This window comes from Pezoporus occidentalis, unplaced genomic scaffold, assembly GCF_034315485.1.
Source record: "Pezoporus occidentalis ecotype Australia unplaced genomic scaffold, CSIRO_AGI_Poc_V1 ctg63, whole genome shotgun sequence".
NCBI lineage: Eukaryota > Metazoa > Chordata > Aves > Psittaciformes > Psittacidae > Pezoporus > Pezoporus occidentalis.
In genome coordinates, this window is record NW_026915977.1 from 5,368,889 (window position 1) to 5,389,539 (window position 20,651).

Below are 20,651 nucleotides of genomic sequence, written 5' to 3' on the forward strand. Positions count from 1 at the left end.
AGTATTAGAGCCACTCCACTTTCTGTAGCTGCAAGTGGCTCTTTTCTTGCCTTTGTTAGGAGTCTGCTTACTTAGGGAACTTTAACTGTCAATCCAAGAGTATTTTGCTTTCAATGTTTCTGCATTGTTTAAGATGGGACAGTTTGTCCTCTCCTCTCTCTGACTCTGTATCTAACAAGTAGAGTAAATATTCAAGCTTGTCTAATCTCCTAACTGATCTACTTACTTAATAGCTAACTTCCACAGTGATTTACTTCTCAAGGTGATGTCTCAGCTCTTCAAGTATTTCTTGTTTTTTTCTCTTAAATTTCAAGTTCTGTCAGTAGCATGCTCTTGTAAGCTAGTGTCCAATGCAAGTAAGTTGCCTTGAATTCTCAAGTCTCTCCTTCTGGGTATGACTGCTGATCTCCTGCATGCCTTACAGATTTGTCTTAGAGATACTTGTACTCCCCACAGAGAGGTAAAGAAGCTAGAATAATTCAACCAGTCAAAAAGGCTGTTCACCACCCATGGAAATGGGATTCTAGATTACTTCATCAAATTGCCATCTGTAACCAATAAAAACATAGTTACTTATAAATATGGGTAATTATTGCTATTTGATAGCAATAATACTTCTTTGGGCACAGCTTTTTTGCCTCCATTGACATCCTTTGTTTTAATTCCTGCTCTTCCCTTCCCCCTCCATGCCACCCATGTAAAGTCAACTGTTGTCTCTTGTCCTTAGTCTCCTGCTGACCAGTGTAAGAAGATCCATGCTGGTGATGAGGTGATCCAGGTCAACCATCAAACTGTGGTAAGTGTTTTGGAAATTCTGTTCTGCAGCCTTTGCCCACTCCCACTGCTAAAAAAGTCATAATTCTTCTTAGAAGGTAACTTTGCTAAACTATATTATTGTTTGTGTCTCTTAAAATACCATAACCAATACTTATGCTTCATAAGAAAAGGCACAAGTTGAGTCAGTAACCAGCAGGATTAAGCCAAATTTTTATTTTGAGCAGTTGCTGTTCAACATTATTCTCTTACATGAGGAGATCCCAGAATATTTCATTGAAACTCTTAGACTTCTCATTACAGATGTGCCAGCTAGTTTAAGTTCTCTTAAACATGATTTTAGATTCTCTTTAATACAGAATTTGGATTAAAAATGCAGAACTGCTGTAACAGACATATATTGTGAATCTTTTGGGGAAAAAACATAAAGACAATTGAAGTGTTGATAGAAATTTTGTCAGGATTTTGCTTTTGTGCATTCTTGTTTGCTGATTCATTTTTAGGCAGATGAACTGTTAGCAAAACTATTAATCTGTTTAAAATCACATAAGTGTGTACGAGAAGTATATGCTGAACTTCAGGTATTGCTGTACATGGTTTGCCTACATTTAAATGTGCCTGCCATTTCATTTCTTTCACAGCTGTGTGCTGTATGCACACAAAACTACATTTCATGTTATGTGGAAATACAGGAATATGTTTCTGCAGCATCCATAGAATTTTATTCTGACTTAAAACACGTGACTTCACTGAAGAATTAATAATTTCATTTTAAGATTAAATCATTTGTAATTGAGCTCTAAAAGCCTATCACAGCCTCATCCAAGGTTGCGTGATTCTTTTTTCTTCCTATTTTTTGATGACATAAACTGCTGCCTTATATATCATGTTAGTTAGAAATCTGGTCATTACTAAAGGGAATGCAGTCACATTTTGTCCCAGTATTATCTTATTTCATGAGGAACTGTCTTTTTTTAAAAAATGAAATTGTATGTTGCAGAAAAATGGAAGCATTGTTGATGGGACTACAGGTGAAAGGAACACTTGTATTTATTACTTATTAGGCATGAGTACCATTTCAACAATGATAACTTCCTAAAGTGCTTACAATGTGGACATTTAACTTTGTCTTGCTGAACCCCGTCTCCAAACACAGCAGCAGCAAAATTAAGAAATCTTCCTCTGTCTGTCATTTGTGGGAGGTGGAAATATGAAAGTCTAAACTATTAAAATCTTATGATTAGAGAGCAAATATTTTCTCTTTAAAAGAAATATAACTTATTCATTTACACTTTAAATATTCATCCAATGGGCAGCTCTTAACTATATTAGAGAGGTTCTACGAGTTGTCATAGTTACAAGTTGAAATATGCATTAGACTGGTTTTCTCCATCAAACATACTCTTCAAGTGACAGGCCTGGTTTAATCTTTACTCCCAGAAGTGAAATCCCCTTATTCAACTACTCAAGAATTGGCTTTCTGGGTATGAACTCTTTCTCTGTGTGTTGTTACAACAGGCCCAAGGTGCATGATACTTGTTATCCCTTTCCAATGGAGGGCATGGTACCAACAGCTGAGCCAAGTGGCAAAAAGTACCTCTTTCTGAAAAAAAAACCTACTATGAAATATTCATTCTGAAGTTTATAACAAGCAAAGAGATAAATGACAAGCTGTTTCTTTCAGAAATTTATTCTTCTTTTGAAATGCCTGGGAAAATATCACTCTTGTCTTCACTGTGACTTTGGAAAATCAGACAGTAATAGCGTTTGGATGTTGTGATGATCAATATCTTGCTTATAATTGCCATTATTTCCATTAGTGCGCTAGAATAGTTCAAAGGCAACAGCTCATTAAGTTTCCATGTAATTAATATTTTAATACTAGCAAGACCAGCTCATGAGGTGTAACCCACTGCTTTCATTTTCCCTTCAACTTGTTCTGGGGCTGAAAAAAGTGCAGTGTTTTTTTTCTCTGCTGTGTAATTCTGTTGAATTGATTTCATATGAAGCTTTTAGCATTGCCCTGTGAAGGGACAGTTTTTTACATTTAGTATCCCAAATACTTCTTGGGTTGACAAAAATTTTCAAGATAGTTAAAGTATGATTTACAGTATATGTATCTGGTGAAATCCATGGTCTCCAGTCTCGTATTAGTTTTCCACAGAGACTCTACTTAAAGCATTAAAAATCTAGGTGACAAAAATATAGGTCTTAGTGTAATCTCTTATTCCTACTTTTACCTGTTTATTGGTAAGGGAGGATCCATGCTTTCATAAAATTTATACACAGGTTAAACTATATGATGTAAAGATGCAGAAATACATTTTGTGCAGATACTTGTATGCTTCAGAGACTCTGCATCCAACAGATTTTATCTTTGTTGTTTTATCAGAGACATTTTCTTAAGGTTGAAGTTTCTGTAGCTCTTTGGTAGTCCATCAAATACAAATCCCATTCAACACAACGTGATTTGAAAGAATCTGTTCTGAAGGTGATTAGATATAGTCATTTTGTATTGCCACTGTTGAAAATACTTTACTGATAAGAGAAAGTATGCATCTCTTTTAATAGATTCCAATCCTATAACTGAATACTGGTATCATTTAATCTGATTTTACTGAACTAGCCCAAAGTATTTTCTAGATGAATTCATATTTGCTCATTTAATGAGATCATTTGAGCTTTAAAACTTCTATTGATGTTCCTACAACTTGTAATAAATTGTCACCGTCGTTAATTATTCTCATTTCTGGGGAAAAATAAAAAAGCCATTTTAATTGTAGTCTACATTTGTCTGGCACAAGCTTCCAGTGTGTATTTTTATCCATTAGACTGGAGAGTGGGTTTCTCATTTAGGTATTTTCAGGATTCAATCAAATTACCTCTTCACACTTTTTTGGTGAGCTAGGTAATTTGAGCACTTCTAGTTTGTCATCCTAATGCATGACCTTCCTCAACAACCTCTTTAAATTCCCAACTGTAATACTTTGCATATTTAGCACAGAGTTACAGAACTCTCCAGTGAAAGCATTCATTCATGGTTAGGGTGGTACTCCTGTGCTAAAATAGTACCAGTGAAACTACATTAATGTAGCCATTACCAACTAGCTGTTTATTCTTCCTTACAGGTTTGTGTTCGTTTTTCATTTATACATGGGCAAAAATGAAACTGAGACCACTTTTACTTGGTTTTTTTTTTTTCCTTTAAAACCAAAACTTGTAATTCCAGTTTGAACTCTTTCCATTAGGAAGCCCATTTTAACAGAAGAATCTGTGAGAGGACTAAGCTCTTAAACAGGTTTAAGAAGATGTAACTTGGAAATAGTTGTACTGTCCCTGCATTTGAGCGGAGTCAGCACAGATAACAGCATTTCTAATCCTGGAAGCACTTCTCTGGGGCTGCATGGCTATAGCAGAGGATTAAGTGTGCTGACAGTGTCAGTCCCATTGAATTGCTGGATGTATGGAGTGAAGCATTTTGGAATTTATGTGATGAGAACAACTTAGCTGTATGTTTTCCAGATTATTACCTCCAATTAATATAATCATAGAATCATAGATTAATTAGGGTTGGAAAGGACCTTAAGATCATCTAGTTCCAACTCCCACCTCACACTAAACCATGTCACCCAAGGCTCTGTCGAACCTGGCCTTGAACACCGCCAGGGATGGAGCATTCACAACTTCCACTTTCTTTAAAGCATTATTTGTATTGAGTGAGAAATATCAGATAGCCAGGAGGTAGCTATATTCATTTTTTTTTCTGAAACCATGTATATTAACAAATATATTAAAAATATTAACAAACTAAGACCACTTGTTTTTCAAATAACTTTTCAATGTAGTTGAGAGTTAGAAAAAAATAAGGAAAAGAGTTCAGAATGTATCAAAGGAAAGCAGCTTACGAATTATACAATGCAACCATTGCAAGAGTTAGAGATAAAAGACTTAAAATGTGGAATCTGGTCTGACCAAGAAACACTTTGTAATACAATTAAAAAGATCAAAGAAAAAAATAATAGTACTTTAAGCAAGAAATTAATTAAATCAAGCGATTCACCACTGGCTGTTAAGATCATTTAATCATGATCCAATTTCCTTATTTGCTTTTCTGCTTCTTGTTCTTGCTTATTAGATTTTAGTAAAACAGCATAAGAAACTTTAAAAATAAGTTATACATTCCAAATTACTGCCATACTATTTTCTCCCTACAGTAACAACAGGCAGTAGTTCTGCCTTTTGTAGATTTTTACTTTCTCTCTCATAAAATTATAAAAAAGTGCTGAAGATGCCACTGTACGTTTCTTTGCAAAATTAATAATGACACTTTAGGTTCTGTGGATGCTATATTTTCTGCTGCTTAGCTGAAATAGTGAATTTCATAGTTTTTTTAAGATAAATTTATACACAGAACATAACTCTTTAATCAGAGAATTGAGACTGTAATGCAGTTAAAATAGTTTAAAATTAAAGCTAAGGTAGTCACTAGCCAAGAAACACTTGTTTCAATTTTCCATAACATGGATAGTGTTGAGCATAGAACAAAGAGAAGAAAACCAGTCATAACAAATGTATAGGCATATGCATACTCAAAATGTAAGCAAAGTTGGATAACTTAATCCAAAATCATCCACATCTCAGTTTATTGAAGATACTGAAGCTTTATATTGCAAGTCCCTAAGCACAGATTTTTTTAATGAATAGTCTGCTTTAGGATAATATTGTATGCTGGGGAAATTTAATAAGGCAACACTTGCTAGTCAATACTTTGCAAGATTTTTAGGTAGCTTAGAGAGGAAAGGATAACTAATGACATGAAGGAAAATGCATGTGAAGTGAAATGCAGCATCAATTCATGAAAATTAAATAGTGCTAATGTTCCACCTTTGACAGTTTTTCAGACATAAGAAATATTGCAGATCCAAACAAGTATTGATCTAGCTGCCTGACCATCTGTAAAAAATCTGATCTACTTCTGTATAGAAAAGTGTTTGATAACCTGGGGAAAACTGACTTGAATTTTTTTTTTTTAATTAGAATTTGAAGGTCATTTAATAGGACAGAGAGCAATAATAATGGTTTTACTAATGCCTGTTGAAAGCTCAATGTTACTCAGGAGCAACTGGCAAGACTCCAGAAGTCAGAATGTAGTAATTAATCCCATATCAGCTGAGCACCATAGAGGTGATGTGACTGAAAATGGTAAGATGAACCTGGAATTAATCAGGAAGAGGTTTCCAGGAGAAACAGTTTTAATGCCATCATCTTGACAATGGTAATATCTTGTCTGAAATACAATGTGATGTTCAGGTCATTTATAGTCATTAAAAGTGTGAAGTTAAATATGAACATTTGTCCTGGGTTCAGCAGTAGCAGTCATTTTTCTCCTTCTTGGTAGCTGGTGCAGTGCTGAACCCAGGACAGCATTAAAAAAAATAATGGGTAAAAAAGAAATGTATCCTCTGTCTCATATGAAAATAATTTTTTTCAGGATTTCAGTTCAGTTAACCCAGCAGCAAAGCCTGAGACAGAATTCCTCTTTCTTTACAGACAGAGGCTATAAAGACCAGGTATAAACCAATCTTGTGCCACAACAAGTGTTCATACAAATACCTGTAAATCTGTAAATTCAAAGAGGGCTGCCAAGGATTGTGATGTAATCCTTTCCATCAGTTCTTCTATTATACTTGCCTGCAGCTATGCAGAAGAGCAAACAAATGGATGTAGTAGCCTAGAAGGGTTCTTCTGGTTCTAACACCTTTGCTTCGCTGTGTAACATGTTTCTTATGTTATCTTAAAATAGCTGGGTTTATTTTTTAACTAATGGACTTGCAATTTCATACTTGATAAGGTTATTCTTTGGAATTATGTATGCTATGGTTCCAGTGCTTAAGGGGAGCTTATAAGAAAGATGGAGACAGACTGCATAGCAGAGCCCATTCTGATAGGACAACGGGCAAGGGTTTTAAATTAGAAGATGGGAGATTCATACTGGATATAAGGAAAAAATTTTTATGATGAGGGTGTTGAGGCAGTGGCACAGAGAGGTGGTGGATGCCCCATCCATGGAAACACTCAGTGCCAGGCTGGATGGGGCTCTCAGCAGCCTGATCCAGTTGAAGATGTCTCTGCATATTGGAGGGGAGTTGGATCACACGACCTTTAAAGGTCCCTTCCAACCCAAACTGTTCCATGATTCTAAATACATGATCAGCAGACTAATAGCCTTTCATACTGTTCATTGTCAGATTACATACTTTAAGTGTGTCAGGAGCCCTGGCACAGTGAAATAATTTCAGTACTTACTTATTTGCATTAAGCTATCTATTGAATTAATAGCCTCGGCATATGTTTGCTGAATTGTAAATTTGAGAGCTCATTTTAGATGGAGGTAGACCTCTAAATGTAGTGCCAGGTCACACCATATGTCTTTCAGCACGCTGTGTTGTGAAATACAAGTAGGAAAAGGAATGACAAAATATGTCACAAGAATTACAACTTCTTCCCCCAAAAGATGTCATTCTTTTTCCAAACAGATTGTCACATGTTACTTATTCTCAGGCTTCTGCCTTTTAAAAAGGCTTAGTAATGCATAACTTCCAGTAGCAGACACTGCATCTTCTTGCACTCTTGCAGTATTTCTGCATTAGTTAATGAAAAATACTATGCAGAATAATTGAAGAACATTTGGGTTTCCATCATCAAATATTGTTTGCAACAGTGAGGATATTAAGGAGTGAATTAACTACAGGTGTTAATAATGAACTTCCCATTCAGTGACAGAAAGTAGTCTTCTGATCTTCTTGCACATTTTTGTCTAATAATAATTTCCGATTTCCACGTTAATCAAGCCAATTCCCTAATGAGGCAAAAGTGAAATGTAGACTTCAAATATGAAAGGATAGTCTATTTCCTTAACAAAAAGTTGAGTTTACACAAGCCTTGTCTTTCTTTTTTTTGATGTAAATATGAGGAGAGGTCGTACTCTTGGGGTTCAAGTAAGTATCCAGATGGCTTTGGTTATGTATTTGAAGAGCCTTGAGGGGAAACATCTGTCCTGGTTCATGTAAGGGTTACTGCACTCAAAGCAGAATTACTTGTTTTCAGGTGGTGTGCAATATAGTATGTTGTAAATTTTTAGAAATAATTCTGTACAATTGATTTCCAGATTAAATGCCTAAAAGGGAGGTCTTAAATTCCTGTTTAGTTATAGCTCTGGATCCTAGGTAACATTAAAGCTGGTATATGGTGCGGTGGGTAGAATATGCACAAGTTTCACAAGCAAGGTGTAACCTGCCTTGCTTCTGTGAGGTGCAGTCTGTGTTTTTGTATTTCTTACGACTTTTTCATTCTTGAGAGCCCTGATAGATGCTTGTGGTTTGATAAGCAGTGAAGGAACTGTGGAACTGTGCTTCTGCTTTATTCCCGGAATTTTCAGATAAAGGAATATAGTTATTCTATCCACTGTGCACTCCTAGTTCCATTATTTGAGCTGTGTCTTCTACATTTGTACCATAACAAGTTTATAATGTGTTTGGAAGAAATTGGTGTGGAGGTGATTAACTGTTGTGGTGGTTTTGACTACTGGAGTCCTTTGATAAGCACCAACATGTTCAAGAGTCCAGCTTGTTTTTCAGTTCCTTCTAATAGACAAAGATATCACTCACTTAAAGCCCACGAAGTCATCCACAAACTCACCAGTTTGTGTTTTCTTCAGTCTTTTTTTGTGCGCCTGTAGCATTAAGGATTTTTTTGATTTTTTTGTATTACTTTGTTTTTTATACCCATCATCACTGAGTCATCACAGGCCAGGTAGCCTTTATCTTAAAACAGGAGGAAAGATGCTTGTCCAGCATGAACAGGGTTTGGGTTTATAAAAATGCCCAAATCGCTATTGCTGGTAGCATGCATTCCAAATCCTATCCATCCATATCTACATGAGAAGGAACAAAGTCACTATATGGAGACTCTAAAGAAGATATTGGAGAACTAGGAAACAAACTAGTTCATTGTCAGTTCAGGAAAGTTAGTTGTATTTTTCTAAGCATATTAATTATGCTGTCCCAGCTACAAAATTATCAGGTTTAGGTATGCAAAATTCCTACAGCATTGTGGACATTTAAATCATACTTTTATGGTGAAGAAATTTAGCATTGTAGGGAATAATATTTTCAGAACTATTATTTTTTTTAAGTTACTATAGTTTACAGTTTCCACTAATTCTCTAGCTTGTGCCATCAATGAGAAAACCAACAAATCCTTTAACTTAGAGAGTAGTACATGTTTTTTTCCCTGGAGTCCTTCTTTCCACGCTGAGGATGTACAAATCAACAAAAAATATTGATAAGAGCAATTCCAAGTATAAACCACCAAAATCTTAAGCGTCTGCCTGGCTCTTACCATTTCCAGTGAATTGTGTTGCATTCTTCAAGGTTTCTTCCATATTCAGCATCTAAATTAACAAAACAAAGCTGAAGTTAAAAATCAGTTGGTTTAAGCTATTAAGTATCTACAAACTCTGTGTGTATCACTGTAGTAGCAGTTCTTATTGGTGGCACCTGACTGTCTTTTGTATGTTGAGTTATGAAGTAAGACTGCAGTAGGCATGTGGCTTTCCACATTCTAGGTGTTGTAGATTATAAAAAGATCAAAACTGGTGCAATGAATTTCAATATACAAATATGTTTAGCAGAGAACAGTGCACCATGACTACAGCTTTACTGTGCTGTGCAAATAGGACATAATAATCTTCTAAATTTGTTGTTTTGAATGTAATGGGTATCATAATTGCTCTGATTTAATTTATTCAGGAAAATACAGAAGGTATCACATTAGTCTTTTTCCTTCATTAGTCTAATTTTAATGTTAACTTTTATTACTGAGTGAAATATCTTAACCCATATTGTAGAATCTGATTAACTGAATGTGTGTGCTAAAAATCTTACAGGAGCAAAAAGCCCTTTTGCTGAATATATCTTAGAGTAGCTAGAAGCTAGTAATTGCTATTAGAAACTGATTCTTGAAGAATAAATGCCAAAATCTGTCTCAAGGACTGGTTTTAAAGCAGGATTTTTAATTCACTGTAATGACTTCTATTTTTTCAAAGATATTTTTAGTAATACAATTTATAATAACATGTCCAAACTCCTAAGAGCATTTTATCATTGCCTAGTAGTAATGACTGCAGACTGTTCTCTTATAGATCTTGGTATTTAATGGTTTTGTCATTAAGGTTCTTATTGGAATAATTTATCATTAACTTAATTATTTATCATTCTTTTCTAAAAGAAGCTCATGGAACTCTGAAGATTTCCGCATTCTTACAATTACATCCAAAAATTACATCAATCTTATAAAAATCAAAAATAGTTCATTTTTAATTCTATAATTGAGTAAGATAGATAGATATAGCCTCTGCCACTTTATAAACAAAGCACAAACTAGAAGGGTTTGTTTGGAATGCAAGTTGACAAGTTGTTTGGCTGGGGCCTGCTTGTAATTACAACCATTTTCTGGTTTCCTGTGGCCAGTGCATTTTTAGAAAGTGTTCGATCGAACAGCAACATTAAAAACAGTATACTAAAAAAAGCTAATAAAATCCTTTGCAGAATTACAGCATATACTGCAGTTCTTTCTGAGCCAAATGTTCATGCTGGGGAGCCTGACTTTGGCCCACTGTGAAGACAGGCTAGAGCCTTATAGTTTATATCTTAGCTTCCCTTCAGCCCTTATAAGAGGATTTTAATTTAAATCTCTTCAAGGTTACCTTTACTATTTTCCCTCCACCCTTGTGTGTAATTAGATATTATCTTCCTCTAAGATAAAGTCATTACAAACTATCCCTGTTACAGTGCAGTGATGTATGCTGACTTCTCTGATTCTGAGCACCTAAGTCTTTTCATCTTCCCTTGTTTTTTGATAGCAGTGAGAATACACACTTAGGCCAGAAGGGTAAGTCTGATTAAAACGTTATAGTGAAGTTCCACACACAGGTCAAATGTAACTAAAAAGCCTAGCAAATACAACTGCACTTAATGCTTGCATAATACAAGAGCAATACAACAGCAGTACAGTTACTGCTCTTGTATTCCCTAAGGTTTTCATTCTTAAATGTTCACTCCCAGGCTGCTTCAGTTTGGCCTCAAGTAAGGTTGTGTTTGGAGAAGTGCTGTACGAACCCAGCATTCCAATTCCTATTTGTTACAGGTCTACTTGACACTAGGCTTAAGACTTGTGATTGATAGTTATAACATTTATGACAGGTGTTTACTGTGGTCATTTATTAGTACTGTAAAAATCTGCCATGTTTGGAACAGAAAACGGAGGTAAGAGTTTAATACAGGCACTTTTAGAGGTGCTGGGGGCTCAGCTTTTCTGTGAAAGAGACTGGCTTTTGAAAAAACATCCTGTGCATAGTGCTCTATTTAGCAGAACTGTGAGTAGAGAACACCAGTCTTCAAATTAACACCCGACTCAAGTAGTGTTTGATAAAGGATGCAATATTTAAAAGGGTAAGTGAAGAGTCTATCCTGCATCTATCCATTTTCCTTCCTGGCAAATCTGGAAATCACATATGAACTGGAGAAGATGTGAATAAGTAAAGCTAGCAATATTCTCCAAAACCTCTCTTTAAACATGCATGCCTTGCTGTTTCCTAGAGCTGAATGTGAACCAGTAACCTAATTGTCACTTGCAAGTGGTTACTTTTTCCAATAATTCCTTTCTAGGTAGGCTTGTTCTTGTAACTTGAGTTGCTTCAGCAAGATCCTTTGTGTACTGCCTGAAAATAATAAGATGAGAGTAAATGGAGGCAATAGTTTAGCCCTGGGCACCCAGAGCTAAGATTAGGTGTGAGTAACTAAGAGTCTTCTTTAGACATCATACCGTTTTCCAGGTGCCAGTGGAAGAGAGACTAATTTCAAACTTTGTGATGTAATTCTGGTCATCTAGATCAGGTTGTAAGTATATTGACCAAAACTTCAAGCTTTAGAAGTGAATGTTAGCAGATCCTACAAGCGTCGCAATGGATTCGTCTATCATTACTAATTTGGGTGCTGCAAAAGATTTATTTTTTTTTTTTAGACTGTCATATTAAAGAAACTTCCTGTTGCTCAGGAAATTGTGCAGATCAACTTTAATGATAATTCCCTGTGGAGTGCTAAGCAGTAGGATTTTCTCATTTTATTCATAGCGAACAAACTAATGCATCAGTTGCATATAGAAAGGGCAAAAGGACTGCTGAGCGGAGCCAAATTTATTCTCTTTTTAAAACTAGTACAATTGCAGTAATTTCAGTGCCGTAACATGGCAGATTGGCTGAGGTTTGGAAAAATGTGAATTTTTCCCAATTTTACTTTCAGTTCTGAATTTACATCTCTGACTGGTTTGATACCCTTTTTGTTGCCGTTTTCTGGTTCTCGTATGCCTGGGGAAATATGGATAGAAATTCAGCAGCACTTAAATGTGTAAGAAAGTACTTTTATCATTAACATCTTTATGTTCTGTCATTTATATTATTTTTCAGTTTTAAAATCTCTTCAACCATTCAGGATAACATACTGTAAACATTTATTTAAAAAAAAAACACATAAAAATACATTTTCTGTTTTCACATATGAACAGTTCACAGTAAATTCATATTTAAATATTCAAGAAAATTAGGAAATATGTCTAAGTAGCTTTTTGTTAGCAGCACATATAAAATCCTTCCAGTACTAGCGATCTTCTTTCCTTATAGCTTTGTTTACAACTTACAGAAACTCAAATTACTCAGCTCTATCAAGGGGTCTATAGATAAATCAAATAAATGATCATTTCTCTTCAGTTAGGATCTTAAAGCTGTTACATATATGTTACATATGCTGCTATAGCATAGTTTGTCTTCCTCCTCAGCAGTGAGCTGTTTCAGTATCCAGGCTGAAATTATTTCATGACTCCTAGTCTTCATTTGACGTAAAATGTACAATGATCTCACAGATTATTAAGAAGGAAATGGTGTTCATTGAGAGAAACTAAAAAAAAAATACAGTTTCAGCAGCATCATTTCAGTCCAACAGAAGTAATCAGTTTATAAAAACTGCTTATGTCTGCAGAGCTGTAATAGACCTTTTTGGTTAATAGAAGACTTTCTTCACATTTAAACAGAAAGCTTACAAAATTCAATTATGGAATTTATCCGTAGGTTGGCTGGCAGTTAAAGAACCTAGTAAATGCGTTGTGGGAAGACCCAAATGGAGTGATTTTAACCTTGAAAAAACGTCCTCAGAATACCCTGGTTTCTGCTCCTGCCCTTCTGAAGAATGTGAGATGGAAACCTCTTGCACTTCAGGTAAGAAGGCTGCTGCAATGCTCATGTCATGGTAAAACCTTCACTCAAGAGAAAACACTAGAATTTTTACTTCCAGTGAAAGGGACAGGAGCCTCTAAAAAGTCCTAAATTCCTCCAAAGTAGGTGCTGAGATAAGTATGTGTGTCAATACTGCATGTGTCAATAAGGTTGTTTTGTTGGGAGCCACAGGAATTCACAGAAGAGAGAATGTTTGCAGACAATGCTACTGAAGAAGAAGGCTGCCTAAGGTTCTGTAGCTTGCTTTGACTGGCACTGGCAATGTTTCTCTCTGTTTCCATTATTTCACAGTCTGTCAAAAGTACTTGTTTGTAATCAGGTGTGTCAGACCTTTTAAATGCCAGGAAAAGTCTGCTTCTGTTCCACATCTCTCATCAAGCTTGAGTTTTTGGTAGCAGTGCTGATAGAACCTCTAATATTTCTTGCATGCTTCTTCCTTGAAAACCTGTTATCAAAAAAATCAACTGTGAACATCACAGCTGGTTCTTCCTACAGCATCAACATGTAGAAAAAACTGACCATAAAAAGACTGAACTCAAAATGTCATTAAAGGAAAGTTTTTGAGTAAGTTAGTAAGTGTGCATGTTTATCTTTAACACTGTATAACATTCTGTAATAACTTTATGCACTTTCATGAGGAGGGAGCTTCGGAGTGGCTTTGTTTGGATCACATAATGCATGAATGTGTTTCTGAATATTTTTTCAATTAATGAAACAGAGCAAACCCTTCAAGCTTAACCAGGCAAATTTCCTTCCTGCCTGGCACTTCCTGAATCTTTCATTACTCAAAGTGCCTAAATCCCATACAGCGGCTTCACTCAACGAGTTTGTGTAATCCTTGCAGCGCAGGAGTGCTGACACTTGGATTTAGTGCCATCTTTTCTTTCTGTGTGGCTACCTCCGGGGGAGAGGAAAAGGGCATGGTGACACCCAGAGGAGAATCGGGACTGCTCAGGTTTTTCTGTCGCAAGGGCGCAGGAAAAACACTCTGCTCTATTGACATGCTCATGAATCTACTTGTGTCCCGCGTTCAGCAGTAGCAGTCATTTTTCTTCTTCTTAGTAGCTGGTGCAGTGCTGTGGTTTTGACTTTCAGCTTGGGAACAGTGCTGATAACACCGATGGTTTTAGTTGTTGCTCAGTAATGTTTACTCTGACCAAGGACTTTCTGAGTCTTATGCTCTGCCAGGGAGGAGGGGAAGCCAGGAGGAAGCAGAGACAGGACACCTGACCCAAACTGACCAAAGAGGTATCCATACCACAGCACATCATGCCCAGTATATAAACTGGAGGCAGTTACCCAGAAGGGCTGGATTACTGCTCAAGTTGGGCTGAGTATTGGTCAGCGGGTGGTGAGTTGGTGTATTCTCTTCTCTTGTTATTTCCCTTATCATTATCATTATTGGTGGTAGCAGCAGTGGTTTGTGTTATACCTTAGTTACTGGACTGTTCTTACGTCAACCTCTGTGAGTTGTATTCTTTCGATTCTCCTCCACATCCTTCCGGGAGCTCGGGGGGAGGAAGAAGGGGGGGAGTGAACAGGCGGCTGCGTGGTTCTGGGTCACCAGCTGGGGTTAAACCACAGCAGTTCTTTGTGGCGCCCAACGTGGGGCATGAAGGGTTGAGATAACGACAGATCTGACCAGAGTGTGTCTAATCGCATTTGTGATATAAGCATTTATTGTTTCAGAGATATAGTCATCACAATGCTGATTTATTGGCTCTCAAAGTTGTTGCTCTTGATCTCAGAATTTCAGCATGTCATACCTTACTTACAGCTGGTATTTGCTGTGTTAGTGTTTATCGGCTGGAGGGCTTGGGCTAAGGTTCTTGTTTCACTGTACTTTATCATAATGACTTGTAATACAATAGACTCATTGATCATGAAACTGATCTGGCTTCCGTTCCCAGTGTGGTCACCACCTCTATACTTTGGGAGGTATATAACAGAAGTGTTTAGCAATTACACATCTTTTTTCCCCTCCTTGGATGGTCAACCTATGAAGGAGACATTCTCTTATGTTCCCAGCCCCCCACCCCCACCAGATGATTTACAGCATCATTTGAGAGTTCTGAAGGTTTTGAATTGCCTTTGGGTACCCTTAAGACCTGCCTGCTGATTGTGATGGGGATCAGCATGTTGGCACATATGCAGAGTGTGTTTTACCCACAACCATTTCATCTGATCTCGAAAGTTAAGCAGAGTCGGGTTTGGGTCTTGTCTAGGGTTAGAAGACAATATAGGAGGACCAAGAGATTTTCCCCGAGGCTGGACAGTCATGAGTGGCAGGGTGTGTGGGACAGTATGGGCAAGTATCTAGGCCAGTGGGCCCCTCCAGTGCTTTGGAACTTCACCATGGAACAAGTGCAAAATCCAGAAAAATTAGTAAAACACTCAAATGAGGTGTGCTGTCATGCTGGTCATAGCAGAGAGGGACAAATCATGGCAACGTACTGGGGCTTGGCCTATGATTACAAAGCCCTGCTCAACACTGTCCAGCACCTTCAAAAGGAAAAAAATGTCTCCAGATCCGATTGCAAAGCAACAGACAGTACAGCTACTCCAACTCCAAATACAGCAGCTACACCAACCCTAGTGACAAGTACAGCAGCTACTCAAAGTTTGACTACAGCAGATAATGCAGCTGCTCCAGCTCAAGCACAGCAGCTAGACCAACCCCAGTGACAAGTACAGCAGCTGCCCAAACCCCAAGAACAGATACTGAGCCACTCCAAGCACAGTGAGAATCACTGCAGCTAAACCAGAGGAACAATTCGTGCCAATACTGGTTGCCGCTGTACGCAAGGGGAAAAGCAAAAAAGAGGCAAGAAGGATGAAGAAAGGTGAAGAAACAATGCACTTACTACATGGGACAGCATCTGATCAGGAGTGATTATTATGTGAATCAGAAGAAGAAGAAGAGGTGACTTCTCGACCCCAGACCTCAACCAAGCTACAAAATATGCAAAAATATTTTTACCCGTTAACCAGGGGAGCACATCATCACCATGGTCTTGTCTGTCTCCAAATGCCCTTGCTCATGAGCCAGGGCCTCCAGCTCTGTCCAGACCAGCTCAGGCATCACCCAGTCTGGGAAGTCTGCCACCTCCCTCCTTGCCAGGACCAGACCAGAGACATCCTTCCACACCTTGCACCCTTTAGGATACTTAAAAAAGCCTTCCACTTTCACTGTCAGAATCTGCACCATGATTTTACACAGCCACTTAGGATCTGAAAAATATAGATCTCTCAGCTGCAGTGCTGGGACTTGAAAATAGTACACCTGGTTCATTCAGAAAGTGAATTGCATGAGGGAGCTCATTTTCATCCAGCTGTAACTGGCTTTCTTGTACCAGTTCCAGTAAGCATTTCTGATCAATCACAGGAAATTCAATTGGAACATTTTTACTTTCCAGCAAAATTCTCTTCTTCAGCTCCAGGTAGCTCAGGAATTAACTAACCAACCACTGATTGATCTCTGATCTTGAAGTGAAGACTCTCCTTTATTCTGATTTTCCAAAATCTGATTCTTCAGTAGCATTCACAAAGTGATAATCTTGGATTGCTGGGAAGCCTTGCTTATTCAACAGTTCTCTAGTAATTTTACTCATGCAGGCCTTACATTGTATTTCATCAGAAGCTTAAAGTGCTGTGACAGGTAGATCTTAGGAAACTTGCTCTTCTTTAAAAGGAATTTTTCCACATCTGAACGCTTTACAATTCCTTTAACTTCATATGAAGCCTCCAGGGGCAGCAAAATGGAAACTGCGTTTGCAACAGGGCTTCTGTAGAGATCCTCTCTTTATTACGTTAAAGAATCATCATTCACAAGCAGCACTAGCTCTGGAAGTTTTGTCAGTGTGAAAACAATGTGTACTGTATACATGGCACTTCCCATGAAACATAGAATCATAGAATAGTTAGGGTTGGAAAGGACCTTAAGATCAAGTTCCAACCCCCCTGCCATGGGCAGGGACACCTCCCACTAAACCATATCACCCAAGGCCTCATCCAACCTGGTCTTGAACACTGCCAGGGATGGAGCATTCACAACCTCCCTGGGCAGCCTCACCAGTGCCCTCCAGCACCTCACCACCCTAACAGGAAAGAATTTCCTCCTTATAAACTTCCCCTGTTTAAACATGCTGATCTTTACTGTGGTGGCCAGATAAGAGACAGTACACAAAGCTATTTTTGTGTAATTATCTACAGTTTCTATTTCTGTGATGTGTCCCCTCCTGATGACCCAGAACACAAGAGCCCATGAGGATAAAGGGTGTTTTAAGTGTCACATCACTAGAATACGTTTCTTCTGAATTGGAGAACAATGCATTGAGGAATTGAAATAAAAAAATACATCATTTTGGAGAATCTAAAAAGCATTGCCAATGGTACTTCTTAACAGTAGATTTTGTAATATGTTGAAAACCAACTTTGGGTCATCTTGAGCATCTTTAGGTCTTCTTTAGCCTTTGTGCCACAGAGGCAAGCTCAAGTATTAGGACCTGGATGTATTTCAAGATACAAAGTTTGCTTTTGCCTGTTTTCGGCAGGTCTCACCTGGATCTGGTATTATTTGTTATTGTCATTAATGACTTGGAACTAGCATGATTAAATTTCAAGATGATACTAGAGCTTGTGTTTCCTGGACAGCTGACATAACAGCTTGATGCTGCTGGAAAGCAATGATCTCACTTCCCTCTCCCTGTTCTTGGCAGCAGAATGCCCTCGCCTTTGTTTGACTTTGGCATTTTTTAGACTGTAGTTCAGTTTAATTTGTTGAATTTTTAGGAACGCTTCTGGGTTTATTTATTTGTTTTTATGGAGTTTTCTATCATTAATGGATTAAATTGGTTCTCACAGTGCAGACACTGTCAGAGGCTGTTGACAGAAATAAGCAGTATACATTCAGCATAGGCAGAAGGTTTTATACTGAGACAAAAGTAAGCAGCTGTATGAATGTAGGAGATGGAATGACCAGTTTAAGCAACAGTCTATAGAAAAAGAGGCCAGAAATAGTATTTCATAACTCCATTTAGTATGCAGTGGGAATTTTTAAGAAAACGGTGTTTTCTATTCTTGCTTAAGGCACTCACAGGTGTTACTGGTATTCTTTCCACAATAATTATGTTTAAAATTATACCACACAGTTAATTTATGAATTATTAATGATACACAATCTATGAATCCTTATAAAATTTATTTCTGCTCTCACAGTATTCCTTTGCTGCATATAGTTTCCCTTGATGCTTAATTAACAACAGCAGAATGTTAACATGTTTTGTGCTACAATTAGCTTTCAGTAAGGCATGTCAGTAGATACCATTTTCTCCTTTTGCCTCTAGTTGGCATTATGTGATATTAGGACACTCTTTTAATTTTAAAACTCTTTGATTACCTTCCCACTCGATATAAAATGGTTCTTCCATCTGCAATGGCAAATGCTGCTCTGTTTTTTATAAAAGTGAGCACACCAGCCACTTCAATCAAATAAAATACAACATTTATTGCATTTTTTCTTTTTATTTGCAGAATCTTTCAAATTGGATTACTACTACTTGATCCAGATTATTGCACTTCTTATTATTTAACTTGAGAGATAGAATCTGTCAGCTGATATGACTAGTAAAGCTTATGTCAACAGTGACAATTTATTAGAAATGTATGTTATGTTCTGCATCTTTATAAGTACCTTCAGAATGATTCCAGCTAAACAGCTCATTTCAGATTTTGAAAACCATGTGAATTTGGAGAGTTCTTGCTTTGTACAAAGATAAATTCTACAGCATTATGAGAACAGACACTTGTAGAGTGAAAAAAAGGAAAATAGCAGGTTTGGTGTATACCACTCAACTCAGTTTTCAGTTCATAGTTCAGGTACTGTACCCTTATAGAATTGCTTAGATGAATTCTGAAATTATGTGCCGCCCATATACTTTATTATATCAGTGAGAAAAAAAAAGGGCAAGGAGAATCTTGTAGCATAAAGAAAATGCAGCAAGTAATAAAGTTGTGTCCTGTTCTCTAAATGTCTTGAAGAGATGCCAAATCATCATTTCCTTTTCATCTTAATGCCACTAATGCTTTTATTGACTTCTGTCATAATAATAAATATTTCATTGTATCCTCTTGCTCTGAGAACCAAAATTATCATCTACACATAAAAAAAAAAAGTAAAGTTCATATTTCAAATTTCAAAATCCACAAGACTTGAAAGCACCATGAACGTACCTGCAATCTTACAGAACAGCTATACCAGCTTACCAGTACGCAGGAAATGCTCCACAGTATTGAGAGTTCTGTTTCTTATTGTGAGTAGTATTTGTATTGTTGAACACTAATATTATTTTTTTATAGAAGCTTGTCTTATTAGTCAGCTGTATCACTGGCATGACTTAATCTATTCTGACAAAAATGACACGCTGTAGGAATGTATAGGGTGATACGCAGTTACAAAGCCCCATTTTCCCTTACCGCAGGCAACCCATGTAGAAGAGTGACACCTGTGTGTTTTCTGTGAATTCACCCATCAGGGGAATTCTGGGGATTGAGTTTATTCCTTCAAGGGAGAAAGCAGAGACTCAGTACCCCAACCTTAATCTTCATACCCCCTCAAAAGGTAAGGGATGTCCATATTCAAGCTTCCTGTTGCTGTACCACCAGGCTTTACCAGCTTCCTGCATCCTGTCTTCTTGGTTTTTGCAGGATATATGGGATCTTGTTTGTTGTTTTGAACAGCACTTTCAAAAGAGATACGCTATTTAATTTCCCTCATATTTGCAAAGTTCCCTCAGAGTTACAGCAATGCATTTTGTTTCTGAAAGTGTCTGAAATTTTCCTCTTCGGGAGACAATTGCTTATTTCTGATAAGTGTTGAATTTACCATTTGTCTTTCCTTTTTATTATATTTCAGAAATGCTTAATTATTTTTTTAATAATTACCTATTCTCATGAAAAAATTTGAATAACAACAGTAGATACCTAAAGTGTCACTTTTCAGAAGCCCCTTACTAATATGTTTTTCTTGCAATTTTTTTCATTTCTGCTTCTATTTGCACACACTTCTTAAACTCGTGTTTTAATAATATTGTAAGACCCCTGTGCTATTTTGCAGATACTTAAACCACTGAAATTCCATGTCTGGTATCACAGACGTACCTAGAGCTCAGAGTGCAGGTACGCGTCTTTGCTACCTTCATTCTGAGCTCCAGATCATAGAACAACCAAATTAGTTGGAATAATCTGAGTGATAATAAAGGAGAAAAAACAGGGTGCTCTCTTCTATTCGTTAAAGATTCCCAGGCCAGCTGAGTGAAGATTTCTTGTCAGCAAGCAGCAGAATCACCCAATACGGTGTATTTGAAGTGGACACATCCTGTGAGAAAGTGATAGAAACAGGCCCTGTTCCAAAGACATAATGGCCCACAAATTCTTGGAAAGCATCAAGAGAGGTATTTTTCATACAGAATGTAGAGAACATAAACCCGAGAGGGAGAAGGCAGGATAAAACTTACTGAGAACAGTCACAAGT

The 20,651-nt window shown here is 37.2% G+C and overlaps 1 protein-coding gene across 3 annotated transcripts in view; it reads left to right on the plus strand.

Annotated features, from left to right (window-relative positions):
* Positions 1–20,651, plus strand: part of LOC134174862 (connector enhancer of kinase suppressor of ras 2-like) — a 189,754-nt gene that overhangs the window by 112,177 nt on the left and 56,926 nt on the right. For all 3 annotated transcript variants that reach the window (XR_009968814.1, XM_062640167.1, XM_062640169.1), the window contains exons 8-9: positions 728–796; positions 12,956–13,102. Coding sequence is in view for 2 of the 3 variants with exons in the window: in XM_062640167.1 (XP_062496151.1) it covers positions 728–796; positions 12,956–13,102 (216 nt within the window). In the remaining variant the exon portion in view is untranslated. The remainder of the gene's footprint in view (positions 1–727; positions 797–12,955; positions 13,103–20,651) is intronic.